General features: G+C 37.7%; 3 protein-coding genes across 10 annotated transcripts; 1 reads left to right on the top strand and 2 right to left on the bottom strand.

The window, feature by feature from the left end:
• Positions 1-480: 480 nt before the first annotated feature.
• On the bottom strand, positions 481-3,266 carry LOC122088528 (DNA-directed RNA polymerases II, IV and V subunit 12). Of its 4 annotated transcripts, none has more exons than XM_042657822.1 (4): positions 3,110-3,266; positions 2,775-2,838; positions 2,598-2,690; positions 481-693 (listed from the first exon to the last, which is right to left on the bottom strand). In XM_042657822.1, the coding sequence occupies exons 2-4, from the start codon at positions 2,812-2,814 to the stop codon at positions 671-673; spliced, it is 156 nt and encodes a 51-aa protein (XP_042513756.1). In that variant the 5' UTR covers positions 2,815-2,838; positions 3,110-3,266; the 3' UTR covers positions 481-670. The 4 variants fall into 4 exon arrangements, with proteins under 4 accessions (XP_042513756.1, XP_042513758.1, XP_042513759.1 ...); XM_042657824.1 differs by having other exon boundaries at positions 3,096-3,235; XM_042657825.1 differs by having other exon boundaries at positions 2,979-3,118.
• A 1,418-nt stretch (positions 3,267-4,684) lies between these two features.
• Positions 4,685-7,172, top strand: LOC122088736 (pentatricopeptide repeat-containing protein At2g20540-like). The gene has a single exon (XM_042658057.1). It carries the CDS (start codon positions 4,921-4,923, stop codon positions 6,493-6,495), a length of 1,575 nt encoding a protein of 524 aa, XP_042513991.1. The 5' UTR covers positions 4,685-4,920; the 3' UTR covers positions 6,496-7,172.
• A 1,261-nt stretch (positions 7,173-8,433) lies between these two features.
• On the bottom strand, positions 8,434-15,500 carry LOC122089903. Of its 5 annotated transcripts, none has more exons than XM_042659668.1 (9): positions 14,801-15,500; positions 13,383-13,691; positions 13,074-13,123; positions 12,701-12,985; positions 11,465-11,554; positions 10,841-10,938; positions 9,522-9,568; positions 9,329-9,405; positions 8,434-8,877 (listed from the first exon to the last, which is right to left on the bottom strand). In XM_042659668.1, exons 1-9 carry the CDS (start codon positions 15,117-15,119, stop codon positions 8,608-8,610), a joined length of 1,545 nt encoding a protein of 514 aa, XP_042515602.1. In that variant the 5' UTR covers positions 15,120-15,500; the 3' UTR covers positions 8,434-8,607. The 5 variants fall into 5 exon arrangements, with proteins under 5 accessions (XP_042515602.1, XP_042515601.1, XP_042515603.1 ...); XM_042659667.1 differs by having other exon boundaries at positions 10,841-10,941; positions 14,801-15,498; XM_042659669.1 differs by having other exon boundaries at positions 10,841-10,941; positions 13,383-13,604; positions 14,801-15,498.
• Between the last annotated feature and the right edge of the window lie 1,747 nt (positions 15,501-17,247).

Raw genomic sequence — 17,247 nt, 5'->3', positions numbered from 1 at the left:
GGTTTTTACACCCAGATATAGGGAGGGGTGAAAGGACTATCCCACTCGCAAATGAGAAGTGAAAATCCTGCCGCCATTGATGCTTCCCCATGTTGTCCCAGCATTGGTTCAAGAGCCATGTGGCCTTTTAACAACCCTCTCCTAAATTTTAAATAGCTAGCTAATGATCTTGAAGATTTGACATGTAAAAAATGAGAAAAAAAACCAACGCAACTGAGAGACAAGGATTGAAGGTGAAACATAAATCTTGATTAGATTTCGTTTAGGGGTATCCCATATCTGGTCTGGGGATATCTGGAACCGATCACATCTATTTGATCTGTTTACATCTCCAGTTGAAACTACCTTCATAGAAATTGCAGGCATTAATGACAATGCAACACTTCAATTGGAACCTGAGCCAAACCATTGTGACCCGGGCTTGGATGTTAGGTTACCCACATCAGTTAAACCATTGACTCATTAGGCAAACACCGTGGATTGTTCAAGACTGGATTTCACATGTTGAATGGCAAAGATGGACCCACGAGCAGACAATTCAAGTTTTCACCTTAGGTTCTCATAATAAACTAACTACTAGTTACAAACTGTTTTGCACGATAATAGACAGACACAAAATGTGTAGTCGATGTTGAGCGATTGTCATCCCATTCTTTCCCCGTGCTCTTCTTCAGCGTGCCTCATATTGAACAACTGGTACAAACAGAAGAAATGATAACTATTAGTTATGAAGGAGACAGTGAAGTAAAATGAGATGTGTGAATCAAATAAAACATCAAATCTGTCTTCCTCAATCTGCCACTAATCTTGGTTTGAAAAAATGTTAATCTAAATTTAATCATACAGTCCAAAGAGTCTCCTTTCTGTCTTCATCTCCTCAGACATTTGATCACAGTTTGAAGTCATACGAGTATCCTCAACTGTTCCTTTCATTATGTTCATCCACAAACTACTCAATGTGTTGTGAAACAAAATTTAAGCATTCTCATTATGAATAATGATTTTATTCAGAGAGAAAATAATAGAGTACAACTCCAATTAACTACTGATTGTGCCTCATTTGAAAGACTTCGATAGACTACATTCAGATTTTCATATCTCATCCCATTATCACTCTAATTGAATTTTCTCAACTATCTTTGGAGACTCGGTCACAATTTAGAAATAATCGATTGCTTCAATGGGGGATGGGTGTTTAATGTCTGCAGACCCATTCACCCAAAAAAAAAAAAATGTCTGCAGACCTGGGCCATTATTCATCTTGATAATGGTTTTAAGTTTTACTCCCTCTGTCGAACGAAGGTAGCCTCTGTTTGAGGTTTTTCAAAATGTTTCTCCATTTTAGAAACCAAGATATGAATATTTGTTGGATTCTCCATAATTCCGCTATTTAATCATCCACACATTTATTGTATTCACTTGTCATAGTTGTTTCCCTCTTTTATAAGACACAGTAATAGGGGTAATTTGAAACAGGACTTAAATTAGTGGGTGACCAATGCATTATAGCAACCTCCTTAAAGTGGGTATTTTCAATTAAGACAGTCTTTTTTGGGACAGAGGGAGTAACAACCACCACAACAGTAATTTTTTTTTACTTAATCAAATTTTAAACGTTTCAACATGTTCTATGAGTAATGATTGATATATCATATAATTAATGTCAAGAAAACAAATAAATATTACTCATCGAGAAGGCAGCCCTTGGAGTTGGATGCCACTAACTGTTATAGCAGGTATAATACAGATACACAATAATGATCCAACTGATACCTATACAAAAGCTGGGAACGAAAGAACATATTGACATTATGGGTCCATCGTCAATGTGATCTACAACACATGTTGCACCCACCTTTTTTAAAGTTTGAGGAGTTCTTCCAAAGTATTTTATGCCAAATACTGGCCAACCTCAACGCAACCACTAGTCTAGACTCTAGAGGTAGTTTCTCTAGTTTCTTATGGGCAGAATCCAGTGGAGGTGTTTGTTGTCGATCTAACCTCTGCTTAATCTGTTTTTGGGGATGGGTTCTTTCTCAGTCTCTGGTGGTATCTCTTATGAAATTCTCTATCCCCAATCCATTTATAGTTTCTTTCTTGTCAATTTTTCTTCTCCCATTTTATAAGTACCCAACTCATGGATGACAGGAACAGATGGAAGACTAGCTCCACTGGTCACCCTATTTTTGGTACACTTTATAGCAGGCTTTATTACATCAACCCATTTAGATATACCATTATGCCTCATAGTCTGTACCTAATCACTTGTTGGGGTTGGCGTTCTTTCTTAGGCTATAATGATCTCTGTATATTCAATTATTCTCATATTGTCTTCTCCCATTCAAATAAGTATCCAAACAAGGATGCAAGGAAAAGGGGTCACAGATGGAAAATTAGCTCCACTGAGGTTTGGTGCATAATCAATTATAACTAGTAATATCAATTGAACTAGGTCACTAAGGCTGTAGAAACAAATAGCCTGTTTGATCATTATAGTTCTGAGCTTACATGCTAGGAGCTACATATGTGGACATCCAGATGACAGTTTCATACCAAAGCAAAAAAAGGGAATTGAATAGAAGTGAATGAAAACTTACTTCTGCGAGTGCGCTTCTTGTAGAGGATGCGATAACCACATTCTCGGCACTGAATAACATCGCCAGGCTTGAGGGTGTTCTCCATCCCACAATCTAAGCAAAACAAAAGTTCACATCATATTCCCAAATATTGAAATAAGAAATCGAGGGTTCTTTCTATCTCTTTCAAAGGATTACCTCCACAGATATAGCTCACTGGTTCGGGTTGTGGATCCATTAGGTACTCAGAAACTAGGGTTTTCTGAATAGAAGTAAAACACATCAAAGAGAAAAGAATTAGGGATTTTCAGCACCAAAAATAACGGGTGAAGAAACATTAATCAGAATAATTAAAGCTATAAAAATAAGGAAAACCCAAGAAAACAGATGACTGTGAAGAACCTTAAAAAGAGACAGTCATTACTGATTTCTAAGGCAAGATTACAAGCCCTCATGCAAGCAAGCCAGTGATAAATCCTAAAATTTTCTGTATTCGACTTGTTCAGGAGAGAGAGAGAGAGAGAGATTCTTACAGTAGAGATGCTTGTCGCGGGATAGTGGGAAGAATACCAGGTGGTGGGAGGAGAAGGAAGAGGGTTTAGGGCTGAGTTGCGTGGAGGGAGAGACAAATCATAGTTAAGAATCCAACGACAATAAATACTTTAGTGGGAACAGCGCCCTGTATTTGACGGTATTTAGGGGTAAGGGCGTCTTTTGCTTATTTGACGGTATTTAGGCGTAAGGGCGTCTTATATTGCCCTTGTAAAACAGGGCGTTTGGCGCAGTGAAGGCAGAAGTGTAGGGTTCTTTCTCCTTTCCTTAATTTAATGGGTAAAAAAGTACGCCATGCAGGGGCTAATGAGGGGTTGGAAACTCCAAAAGCACATAATATCATGCTGATTAAGGAACTGGTTTGTTACCACGGTGCCAAGAGGTTCTAGTGGTGAGGCCAAGTAGGGGTGTCAAAATCTAGCTCGAACCGATATCTCAATATAAATTAATTGAAAAAATTCAGATTAAATCAAATTGATCTTTGTTGGGTTGATTTTGGACTAAGGTATGTTGAGATCGATTGGTTTTGGACTAAGATATGTTGAGATCGATTAAAAATTGATCCAAACCAAATTGATCAATAACCAAATCGAATGAAACCGATAAAAAAAAAGTGATTATGAGGTTATAAATAGGTGAACTGATTATCTATTTTTTTTTATAATATTAGTGATAATATTTTTTGTTGTAAGGGGAATTGTTATAAATCAATGAATATAAGATTATGAATAAGGAAATTGATTTGTAAATTATAACAATGTTTCCATTGATCTCCCTCTTCCCTATACAAAATTATTTGGATAGTTAAATGAATTGTTGGATAATAGGGTTCATTTTTGTGATTTCAATATTAGTATCTTTTTAGTAATTAGTTATCTACTGGTTTCAATATTGGTTATCTTTCCCTTACAATGATAAACCATGATTTAATCATAGATTTAAAGTGTTTTCATTAAATCTTTCGTCACTATAGATTATGAATGTAAAATTTTATTATGGTTCAAGCCTGATGATAAATCGATTTAAATTAGTCTTAACTCGATATTGAAAAATCGAAATAAATCGAAACCAAACCAAACCAAATCAATACTGACTGAAAACTAGTGTTCTTTAATGTATTGGTTTTGGTCTCCCTCATTCCTAGTCCGAAAACAATTCAATACTGCAAAAATCAAACCAAACCGACCATTTGACACCCCCAGGACCAAGCATAATGAGACGTTGTGTATTGTAGAGATGGAAAGGCAATAACCAACTACTTTAATATAAAGGGAAAAAAACACTCTCTAATTATGCGGTATTGTGCCAACACGGGGCTAGGGGCATACATGAGCATAAACAGTGGCAAAAACCCCAAAATGGACAATATCATGCTGATTAAGGGACCGATTTGTTATGATGGTATCAAAAGTGACTCCTTAACCTGATGGTGGGACCAAGCTTCATGGGACAATGTGTCCCGTAATGGAGGTGAGGAATTAATAAAAAATACCATATGAGATACAAAGACTAACAAAAATGATATGATGACATGGACTAACAATCTTAAGTCCCACATCGATTAGAGAAAGAATTATAGAACTAAGGCCATGAGGGAGAAACCCTAAAACGTACAGTATCATGCCAGTTACCGGTGGAGAAGTAATGTCTTATGGAAAGGATGAGGCAATGGTCAAGAAATAACCCAACGAGACAAAAAAGCTAAGAAACGGGGCGGTAGGCTATGAAATCCAACCAGTCCTGTAGTCTGTTCGTTGTGGACACAACGAAAAACTCCAAACACTTTGTATAAATGAACCGAACCAACTGCCATTCTCTACTGCAAAAGTGTGGAAACTTAGAGCAGCTCAAGCAGGTCCATGCCCAAGTGATAACACAAGGGCTCCACCATCTTCAACATATTGCCTGTAAAATCCTAAACAACTACACCAAATTCAACAAATCAGTTGAAGCTCACAAGGTCTTCAATCAGATAAAGAACCCAGATATAATATCTTGGACCTGTCTCATCTCTCTATACTTGCAAGTTGATCAACCGTGCAAAGCACTTGCAGTCTTTTCGGAGTTGATCTGCACGGGTCATAGACCTGATAGCTTTTCAATTGTGGGAGCTCTCTCGGCTTGTGGGAGAAAACAAGATCTAAGCCATGGAAAGATGGTTCATGGGATGATCTTCAGGTGTGATTTGGGTTCTGACCCAATAGTTGGTAATGCGGTGATCGATATGTATAGCAGAAATGCAAGAATTGAAGCAGCCCTGTTGGTTTTCTTGGATATGGAAATCAAAGATGTTGGTTCATGGACTAGTATGCTTCATGGGTATGTTAAGTGCAATGACTTGAAATCTGCTCGCTTGGTTTTCGATAAAATGCCGCAGAGGAACTCAATCTCTTGGACTGCAATGATCAGCGGTTATATCCGCGCAGGGAACCCAATTCAGGCATTAGAACTGTTTCAGAAAATGAAATCGGAGGGAGATGATCCTCCTAATGCGACGACAATTGTAGCTGTTCTTTCTGCTTGTGCAGATATTGGGGCTTTGGATCTTGGCAGATCTATCCACAGTTATATCAGCAAAACCAATCTGAATTCAGAGGATATTACCTTGTGCAATGCTCTACTGGATATGTATTCAAAGAGTGGGATCCTCGATTGGGGTGCAAAGATATTCCATGAGATGCCCAAGAAGGACTTATTTTCATGGACAACTATGATTTCAGGATTTGCTTTTCATGGGGATGGGAACAGTGCTATTCAGGTCTTCTGTGAAATGTTAAGAACGGGGGTGAGCCCAAATGAGGTGACATTTGTTGCTCTTTTATCTGCTTGTAGCCATGCAGGACTTGCTGAAGAGGGTCAAAGATTGTTCCACAGAATGAGCCAAATCTATGGTCTTGAACCCAAGATTGAGCATTATGGATGTATGGTAGATCTTCTAGCTCGTGCCGGCTTGGTTGAAGAAGCAGAAAAGTTGATTGGAGAGATGCAAACTGACCCAGATGCTGTGATTTGGAGATCATTATTAAGTGCTTGCTTAGTTCAAGGGAATGTTAAATTAGCTCAAATGGCAGGAAAGAAGGTCATAGAATTAGAATCAGAGGATGATGGGGTGTATGTACTTCTGGGGAACATGTACTGTTCGGCCAATAGGCGGGAAGAAGCATTGAAGACAAGAAAGATGATGAAAGATCAGAATGTTAAGAAGAAACCTGGTTGTAGCTGGATTGAAGTTAATGGTGTTGTTCATGAATTTGTTGCTGGAGCTAAGATGCATTGCCTTCACACTGACATCTACTTCATTTTAGAAGGTATTGCCAAGCAATTGAAACTGGGGTCTAGCCGCTACCGTTATGAGTACGATGGATGAAAAACTGGCAAGATCACTAAGAACATTCCCAATCCTGCAATGGCTTCAGTACAAGAAGGAAATGAATGGCGCGGGCTCAGATTGCCTTAACATTTGCAATGACATGGAGAGCTAGTTGGTTCACTATGGTTTCTAATTAAGAGGAAAGTAGTCTGGCTACTCACCCTTTTGTCATTAGAGTGGCTCTTGTTTTGAGCAAAATGGACCTAGGCCTTAAAAGAAGACTCACTTTAGACAATAAGGTTCAAAGGGGCTTTAAAGAAGGTCAATTGTTTGGAACATCAGACACATGATTACAATGCAGTATGATAATTATTTCTACTCCAAAGAAAAGAGAAGGGGCTTTGATGTAGCAGTATTTGTATGGCATGTGGAACTCTGAGGTCATTTCCCTGAATAGAGGATCTGTTCCTTCCAGGGAGACGAAGGGAAGCCCACCAAAATTTCTGTTCAAACAAAAAGATTTACAGAAGGCTGCAATTTAGCTTTGCTAGATCATTCAATTTCCACCTTAGGCTGTTGTACCATTTGTTTGAATATATCATGTTTGAAGTCTTTTAACACCTCTCCTTACAGGAGTAGAATGTGCAGTTTGTTATCTAAAACACACATTCAAATTGAAATTGTAGTCTATTTACACAGAAAAAAATGATTATGATATGATTCTTCAACATGAATTATAGTATAGAAATTAATGTGCAAGTGTCCATGTGAAGGGCTAATCTTATCAAATGTTAGATGGATATATTGCCTCCCCATTGAATGGGTCCTCTCTACCTTAGTTCAATGGTCAAATCAGTGAAAAGATTGTGGCTTTTTTGCTTGAAAAGGGACACTGCCCAAAATCCCATAGCAAAACTAAGGGGTGTATAGGAAGCCCTTCCTATGTAAAACATACATGAAATCCAAAGTCAATAACATCACTGATTTTCTTTGCATCTGCTACTGTGACAATAAAAATGCTTTTGCAAGTAGTTGACAGTACCTTTAAAGATCAATTGAGACTTCCTACCAAAAGAAAGAGACAAAAGACATCTTGTAACCATTGGCTTCCAATCCCAACAACGGAAATTATGGGAAAAATATTCATTGCAATTGGTCAAATTTCAAATGGATGTTTACTTTTTCTTTTCCATCAAAATCAAAATGGTTTTGAAGCCACATACATCAGGCTTTCTAATTAAATTGTCTTATACCACCTGGCGTTGTCAGGTGGAACCCAGAAATAATAGGCAAATTGTCCAAACCATCATCTAAACATGTTCTATTTCTAGACCAATCTTATTTCTCTACGTGATAGTATATGGTCTAAAAAAGTTAAAACCATCATCTAAACATGTTGTATTTCTAGACCAATCTTATTTCTCTACATAATAGTATATGGTCTAAAAAGTTACTTACCATATGCAGTGAAGGAACCCTTGAAAGCCTCAAAACTCAAAACAATCTAGAAAATGCATACATAATCCAGGAAATTCATGAATACAGTAATAAAATAGAGGGGCATCAGATTGGGGGTTAGGGAGGGAGGGGGGAAATCTTTAGTTGATAATTAACAAGAATTTCAGTTGAAAAATTAAGAGGAAATTCATAAAATAAGCCATCCGAAAAGCTTTGTAAAGGCAATGTTTTCTCTATATAACTTTTCTGATTCCAAGTTAAAGTTGAAATTAATTTAACACATTACTCCAACTCCAAAGAACAAAAAAATCATGAGGCATCAAGATATTATTAACAAAAAGAAATTAGTGGCATATCATAAGAAGAAACACTCCATCTGCTACAGTGCATGCATTCAGGCAGCCTCCTCACTCCTCAGTCACTTCAGATTTGTTCCAGAGGCAGGTATAACCTGAATCATTTGAATGAAATATTTCCTTGTTTATGCATGTTGTATTAACAAAGACAAGATCACTGGGTACCAGATGCAGCAAGAAGTAAAAAATTAGGAATACTTTCATCAGGAAAATTGACCAAGGTGACATTTCAAAAATTCAACGTCCTCGAGTCATTTTCCATGCTTTCACTAAATTATGAAACCCAAAGACATTACAAAAACCTCAATAGAAAACTCTCAGCAAGGGGGAAACAATAATTGCTCAAGAGAAATTATCAAGGAATGTCATCAGGATCAAGATCTGGTAACGAAGTTAATGCAGTTCGAGATGGCCCACCAGTATCTCTGTCAAAATCAAATGACTCGCCTGCCATCAAAGTTTCATCCCTCACGACCTCGTAATCACCACTCATTACTGAGGAGATTTTATGTTCTAAGCCAGCCTCGCTGTTGATCCTTGCATCCCGATCCTCCATCCTGCCATGGTCTCCTGGTTCCACCATATCAGCATACCCTGATCTCATTTCCTTCTTACCACGAGCAATCTTAAAAAGAAAAACAGGTAGGACCTTAGCCATTCAACTTCTTCTAGAAAAGGAATACCATGTCAAGGAAGGTGGGGGAAAAAAAAAGCCACCCTGCCTTGTCACTCAAGTATAGTTTTGTGAAAAATTCCACCAAGAGTTTCTATGACAAACTCCAATTAAACTAGACAAAAGCGCAACAATCTTCCAAAATGTACTTTTCCAATAATTCACCACTTTCACTCTGAGCCCCCGACTCAGATAGAATTTATGTAGGTCAGGATGCTTGGTATCCACAGTTTGGTCCAGCAGACAATTTAATGGAAACCCTCTAACACCCTCAGCATGAGCTTCTTCCTATCCTCACTCCCTAATTATTCCTCATTTGGAAAAGATTCAACAAATTACAATTGAGCTACAGGAAATGGCCATACAAGGCTTCAAATGATGAACTAGGAAGACTGCTACTTACATATTTTCCAGAGCACTCTTCTTTATAGACTATAAAGAAATCACCAGTTTGAAGGTTGTGCATTCTTACAAAATCTCCTGATAGGAAAAATAAGCATAGCAGAAATGATAGTATAGGATTCCGCACATATATTGAAAACAGAAAATTGGAAGAGGAAAAAAATTGTGTGGTAACATTGTAAATTTTGACATGCCTGTATTTTCCATAACATACATTCTACTTCTGTTGTTTGGCCAATACCTGAACAGATAGTTGAAAGAAAAAAATTCAGATAGTTTCCAAAATAAAATTTGTGATCCTAGTAAATGAAGCCTTTAGAAGATAGTGATATCAAAGAAACCTTAGAAGCTCCAGTTGCATGTCAGAGCATTTCATACATCAATTAAAGCTTGTCCAAAGAGAAACTGATTGAATGGAGCAAAACAAAGAGGAAAAAGAAAAGAAAAATTATTGCCTTTCTTTTGGGGTGGGTAGGTGGTGGGATTGATTGAATATATTGGGTACTAGCATATTGAACAATGGCAAGTTCTCATAAGACCAATCTAATGAGAGGTGGGCGTTCACAGCCTTGAGATGGAGATTTACTACCCTGTCCATTTTTTAAAAACATTAAATGATACGGCATACACAATAACAAGATGATAAAAAGTAAAGGAGAAAGGAGAGCATACCAAGTGCAACAAAATTTCAGAACAATCTGCATGCATTTCATATCTCTATCAAATCGTACCAAAAAAGATCAATTAAATAGACTGGGTGAAGGACTGACACTTATAACCAATATTATATTATTATCGGTTAAGAAAAAGTGATGCATGCTACTCAAATGGAGACGGTAATTTGGTTTATGCATCCAAAAATACAATGCAGCTGACTTGTTTTACTCTTTCGGTGAAGCGGCACCAGATGCTGCTTATACAAGGACTAGTCCACCAAAAGAATGATAAATTAAGTTTTATCAGTTAAAAAAATTGTGATGACATGTTAAAGGCCAATAAAAGCCATAAGTTAGTATATTCAACAATATAGGGAGCCAAAATGCTAAAAGAATCGGTTCTATTTCTCAGTATATAAGTAATCCACCATAAGAAAAAAAAATGGAGTATCTTGCTCAGTTACATAACAGAACCAAAATTAAAACACAATATGTAATTGAGGCAACTAACTACCTATCTTAAGGGGGCTTTGCAGAGAAACAGTAGGAAGAGTGCCTTATTTTTTATTTCAACTTTTTTATTGAGAATCAGTTGACAACGACTATAACATCAATGTTAAGATATGTGGGCCAGAAGAAATGCATATGGGATACTATGTCTGGACTGAGATACTAAGTCTATTCCATCATTTTGTAAGATATCAATGTAGTCTGTATGCTTTCTTAACATTTTCAGAGGTTTCACAATAGTTGCAACATTTTCATAGTGTCACATGAGATATGTCCAATTTCATATGGATTGAAATATCTACTGAAATGATACAGAAAATAAAAGATAAAAAACCTTTTCATCTTACCTATACTTGAATTTCCAGTTAATTGAATAGGTCATGTCTTCCATTTGCAGAAATAATCCATCTTTGGCAACTAGGGTAGGAAGATTTGCCTCTGCATCCTTCTACCAAAGCAAAGAAAAGAAAAAAATTAGTCCTAAGTTAATCCGCACAAGAAACACTGTATCAGATCAAGGAAACCATGGGATTTCTCAGAAGTATGAGAAGTCAAATCTTCCTAACTGGTGCATAGCACATAGGAAAAAAAAAAAAAAAAAGGAAAAGACCAGCTGAGAAAAGGGTAACAAAATAAAGAAGATCTTTAGGGTGAATTCTGCTGAGGACGAAGTATAACTATCCCAATAAATAAATTTTCTAAATTATTACCTTTTCCCCTTCTGTTTGAGAAAATTTTATACAGTGCAATTATTGGAGATTATAATTATTAGCATCATATACAGGACTGGTTTAAGTTGGAGAATATCTGCCTATCTGGGACTTGTCAATGTGGTCCAACCCATCCGCATGTGCAGGCATGCGTAGAAGTGTTTGTGAGGAAGATATGAGTACCCATTTTCATTGTCAAACCCTAGGTTTCCTCTTTCAAACAACCAAAGATTATAAAATGCAAAGTTTAGGCCATCATACTTTTGGAAGCACGATTCTTCCCAGGTTTCCGACATCAGTGTTCCGTAATTCCTTCTGTACAAGTACTGTCCAACCTTTCCCTTCAATCACCTGAACAGATTAGAATCAGTACACCTCAACTGATATCAAGCATACAACAAAAACGAAAAGGACATCTGTATATTGCTGGAAATACCAAAGCACTGAATCATCCTAATTAATTAAATTAGACATAACAAAACTGCTCTACGCTAGTGCCCAGTGAGGGAAGGGGGAAAAGTTAAGAAAAATATGAAATAAAATAAAAATATAGGCCCCATGTACTGAATAAACCTTATCCCTATACTTAATCTTGTGTACCCCTTAAATCCTAACTTCTGGGCTTATATAAGAGGCCCATTACATTAAAAACCCAAAAAAAAGCCCAAGGCCCATAGAATCCAATCATGGGCCAAAATAAAGTATTCCAGGGCCCAATGGGCTCGAATGGACACCCTTAACTGCATCAGAACAATTTTGTATCTATTATTTCATCATCAACTGTTCAGACATGACCATTGACAAGTTCTTAATATCAATGAGAATATGATATTAAGTGTTTCTTTTTTTAAAAGATACTCACTATGTTAATAGTTAGACTAAGAATTAGTTAACTTTGGATATATGTAATCTTGACTAGAGTTTCTAATTTAAAAAAAAATAATAATAAATAAAATTAAAATTAAAATTAAAAAAATCTTGGACTAGTCATATGCTGTATATAGACACCAGGCTGACCTACATAAACCCAGGCCTGTCTGTGATTAATAGCAAAATCCAGGTAGAAGACCACCCAAAGGCAGGCCAGCCAACCCATTGCCACCCCCACCTAGATGATCTCCCATGTCAAAAAGCAGATTCAGTCAGTTTTCTTAACCATATTTCAAGTTTACCAACATTTCTTGAAGTTATTCTTGGACAGGATATTTCCATATTACAACCATGTAAAAGGTTCTGATAGAATGGATACTTAGGACCATCCTGTTGGACTAAATCCCAACAAGATAACTCATGTTAGATATATGGGCCACAAGAACCTACATTTGTACAATTTCTGCCACCATTCCATGATAAATTCCTTTTGATTGATATTGTAGATCTTCTATTTCTTTTTAAGGATAATTTCACTAGAATAGGAGACAGTCCAGACATTGTCATCCTCGGGTTTATACAAACATTATGAAGGAACATATCCATAGAATAGGAGATAGTCCAGACCTTGTCATCCTTTGGTTTATACAAACATGCTGAAGGAACATATCCAGGCTGAGTCTCAGAACAAGCAGGAGCAAATGATTCCCTCCCAACAGGAGTAACCTCCAATGAGTTACGTTCCTGAACGGCATGCCACCTAAGTTTATCTGGAGGTTCCGACTTATCCTTCTTTGTGCCATCTGAAACAACTGCCACGTTCAAGCTGCTAGAAAAACTTGGATGAACTACCTTCCGCTTGTGCATGGTAGCTGAGGTACCACCACCTGAAGGATTGCAAATCTGTGGACCCTGCAAATTGGGAAAATGTTCACCGTCTGGTTTAAATTTCTTCAGATTGAGGCATGTAAACACTAAATTATTCAGTGGTAGTGCATACCGAAGCGGGGGAAAGGCAATTCTGAAACACAGCTTGAATAGGCATGAAGACTGCAAGTCACAACAATTAGTTTGGTGAAATTCTGTACAATAGAGGTATGATAACTCAATTTAGTAAGCTGCCACTAAACTAAAAATGAACAGAAAATCCAGTAATGCTCAAACCACCCTTTAAAGCCACACTCTCGATGTGTGCTACACTGCACCGAACTACACCCATTTAGTAAACATTCACTATACACATGCAGCACTGTTGTATCTGGAAGCCCATGGGTGCAAAATAGAGGTATTCTCTTGAAAAGAGATTGACCTTTTCTTGGATTCTCAAAACTTTTGTCGCTCCATCCCTGCAGGGGCAGAGAACCCGTCGCATAAAAACCACTTGGCTGACTGAAGAAGCTTTCCGTGTGGGCTGTGTCATAAGAGCTCCCAGAAATCTCAACTTTCTGCTTCAGATTCTGTGCTGCAGCACTTGAGAAACACATGTTGTTGTATGGAAAGCAGCGCAGATGATATGGACTTCCTACAAGTTCTGAGCAACATGAATTATTGAGCCCAGGAAAGATGGAGCTAAGCTCTGAACTTCCATGACTAAAAGAAGTCCCAAGTTGCAAAAAACCTAAAAAGGAACAATTATAAGATTCACCATGTTCATGTGTGCATTTTTTTTAAATTGGCTTAGTACAGCAGTAAGATAAGTAGCAATATCAATGAAAGTTTCACGATCAATAACAAAGTATCATCAAACAGCACAATACAAATATCACCAAAATTAACATCCTTACAATACTAAACATGTAGATAAGTATTAAGTTGCACTTGGAAGAAAAGAAGTTTGGAGAACAATTACAAGCAGGATATGAACAAACATAAATGTCATTTTGAAGACAGAAAAAAAATATGCTTAACAATGAAATCATGTTAACTCGACCATGTTTTTCTGAACTGCCAGTCCCAGGCCTAAATAAAGGAAGCAAGTTTCGTAATGTTGGTAGCTCCCAACTATTTCAGATTTGGACTTGATTGAGTTGACAAGTATGAGACCAGATTAGGAGCTGTTTTTGTTACTGTACTCTTGTTGACCAATGGTTTCAAGTTTTATGTCTATCTACTCCATATATTGCTAAAATCTCGCTGTTACTTATCAAGAAAAGTTCACTAAGGCTACTTGAGCTTGCTTTCAGGCATTTCCTTAGGTGCATATTACTAGTCCAGATGGATTTGAGAATTTTAGAGAAAAGAAAACTTTACTTAGAATGGTCCTTTGTGCTTCAGGAATAAATGGCTAGGAGGTTCCCTTAGAGATGGTGACTAATAGAACAAAGACTCATGGCAGTGTTAAAGAACACTAGAACTAATAGCTTTTCTGTTACTTGAGACACATCAATGGTTTTCTCATTTAAAGTGAACTTTTCTGCAGTGGCACTATAATCTCCCATGTCTATGTCCAAACTTTTTTCATTTTGAACTAGTACAGAACCGAATTTACACCCAACATGAAGAAATGAATTTAAATGTTCAACGAACTATTTGATCTAGCCAACCTCATAGAAACACTTTTCTCACTCATAAAGAGAATACTATTACTTCATTTCACTTGGTTACCAAACGCAGCCTTACCAATTCTAAGTCATTTCTCCTTCACCATAAGACCAAAGAACAAGCAACAACAAGAAGGATGCCAAGATCAAGACCGAGAAGGGGGGGGGAAAAAAAAAACCCACTAACCTGTTGGTGATTGCAACACCGGAGCTTGTTCACTGATCACCTCCCCAGCTCCTCCAAATCCATAACCTTGCACAAAGTTCATCGAAAGTGCCTCCACAGTAGCCGCCGTAACAGAAATCAAGCTGGGTACAGGAATTGAAGACCTTGAAGGGCTTCCCTTATCCATCACCTCATCAATTACCCGTTCTCCAGCTCCATTAATCTTGGGTTTCTCTTCACAATGATCCTCATAACTTCCCGAAACCGACATAACCGCAGAATTACCACCTGAAGCAGAGCTCTTAACCCTAGTTCCAATTTCCTGAACACCACTCTGCATCGAGACCCTTGAAGCTTCACAGTAACTGAACCAACCCAAACTAAGTCCCAGAGAGATATATGGAAAGAGTTCCGGGGGAAGAAACAGAGAGGTCACTGAGAGTTATAGCAAAAAAGCAAGATTGCCAAAGTTAGAAGAAAAGTGGATTTTACTAAAGTTAGAGGCGTTTTTTATTCCGCTAAATTTAGGGAGGTATCTGAAGAGACGACAGAATCCTATAAATGTCTTGTGAGGTCCGCAGATTTGAAGAAGAAGAAGAAGAAATCGACATGGATGTTTCTCTTCGAGCTCTTGAAATTTGGAAGGGAAAGATAAAACGTTTCGACCGTTTTCTCTTCTCGCTCGCGCCATCAGATTTATTTTTTTCTCCTTATATGTTCCTCTCTCTTAATTTTTTGAATCTCTGGTTCTTTACTGATTTTCAGAGGAGAGAGAGGAATTTGCTTAGACCATAGTAGCCCTACTGGTGGCATACACGTGGCAGACATGCAGACAGAATCACCGACAAAAATCCGGGGATTGTTGATTAGGATTCTACTGTAGTACCATGTTGCAGTTTATCATAGCTGTTAAATGGCACGTGTCAAATGATTAGATGAGCTTAGTCATTGATTGATAGTGCTTTCTGTGTACCTTGTTGAACTTTTCCTGGGTTCATTCGTTGGGCCCATAACTGGACCCAGTCCAAAATATAAAAGCTGGGTTACTTCTTAGATAAACAAATAGAAAACAGTTCTGGAGCCCACCTCGTTCGTTTGGGTTGGATTAGGGTTTAGCATGAAACTATATTGTATCCAAATGAAGCAAGGTTGGCAATTTTTTTTTTTCTTTTTTGTGTGGTAATGAGGAAGTCGTGGCCCACTCTTCAAGTAGACTGGTTATTCTTTGAGGCCATGTAAGACATGAAACACATTTGGACCAAGAAGTTCACGGCCCATTTGAACCACATAACACATTCTGCTATAGCACAACATTTGGAGCAAATCTATGACAAGTTCATGGATCCAGCTCCTCTCCTTGGCGCCCATTGCCCAAATCGGCTCATAGTTACCCGGACGAGGGCCACATGATGAGGCATTGATCCTACGCTTTGAGAGAAGGTGCAAAGAACGAGGCACTGACAAAGGCGTGAAAAATGAGGTACCCATAACCGTTGGATCATTGCCTGGACATATGGTGCTTGCCCGAATAGCTATAGGCAAGACCTAGGCACTCAGGAGAGGAGCCGAATCCCAAGTTCAAAGGGTCCGAATGTCTTCCCATATCAGAGATATGAAAGGACAATGGAAAAATAGAATTTTTTGTTCTCACAATCTCAGAGTGACTAAAGGGTGTCAATTTAGGACCGAAAACTAAAATTTAAACCAGCCGTTTTTAAAAGCGGATTAAATTGAAACCGAATAGATTGGTTAGGTTTTGGTTTTAAAATCTGAGATATTTTCTCGATTTTGGTTTTAGGATTGAAATCGTTAATTCCAACCGAATCATATCAAATAAAGGATAATAAACTTTAGTGCTACGATCGCTACCTGTCCCCTTTTAAAAAGCTTGAAGGCACACTTGCAATCCAGTTAAGGATTGGCTATTTTTGGAGACTGGTAAAAAAAAGAAACCGACCAGACACACAGAATGGCTTGACCAAAATTGGAGGTCGAACTAATCTTTGGCTTGGTTTAGTTTTAGTTCGATCGCCAAATCTTTAAGCCAACCAAAACCTAATCAAATCGACCGATTGACACCATTAAAGGTAGTCAGAAATAGTACAATTTCCATATTCCTAAATAGTGAGGTCAAAGATTATAAAGAAAAAAAAAAGGTTCTCCGATGTCAATGTGGGGAGAAATTTGCATACTACACCAATAACTTTTGACCATATTGAGCAATGAGCGATCCAGAATCCAGATCAGTATCAGCACAGGCCGGTCCCAACATGTGGCAATCTTGTATCTATAAAACGGTACAGACATAACATGTCTCAAGTTATTATCCAGACCAAAAAACAAGCATTGTGGACAATTTTGAAAGTCTTACCTATTCGTTTCCACTTTTCCTCACAAATTCCCACAGCTGGCGTTGTCGTTAAAATCTTTTCCATAATAGCAAATAAAGTGAAGAGGGAAAAAAAATC

Source organism: Macadamia integrifolia, chromosome 9 (assembly GCF_013358625.1).
Source record: "Macadamia integrifolia cultivar HAES 741 chromosome 9, SCU_Mint_v3, whole genome shotgun sequence".
NCBI lineage: Eukaryota > Viridiplantae > Streptophyta > Magnoliopsida > Proteales > Proteaceae > Macadamia > Macadamia integrifolia.
Note: the sequence above shows the minus strand (reverse complement) of the source record. Positions and strands in the feature narration are given on the sequence as shown.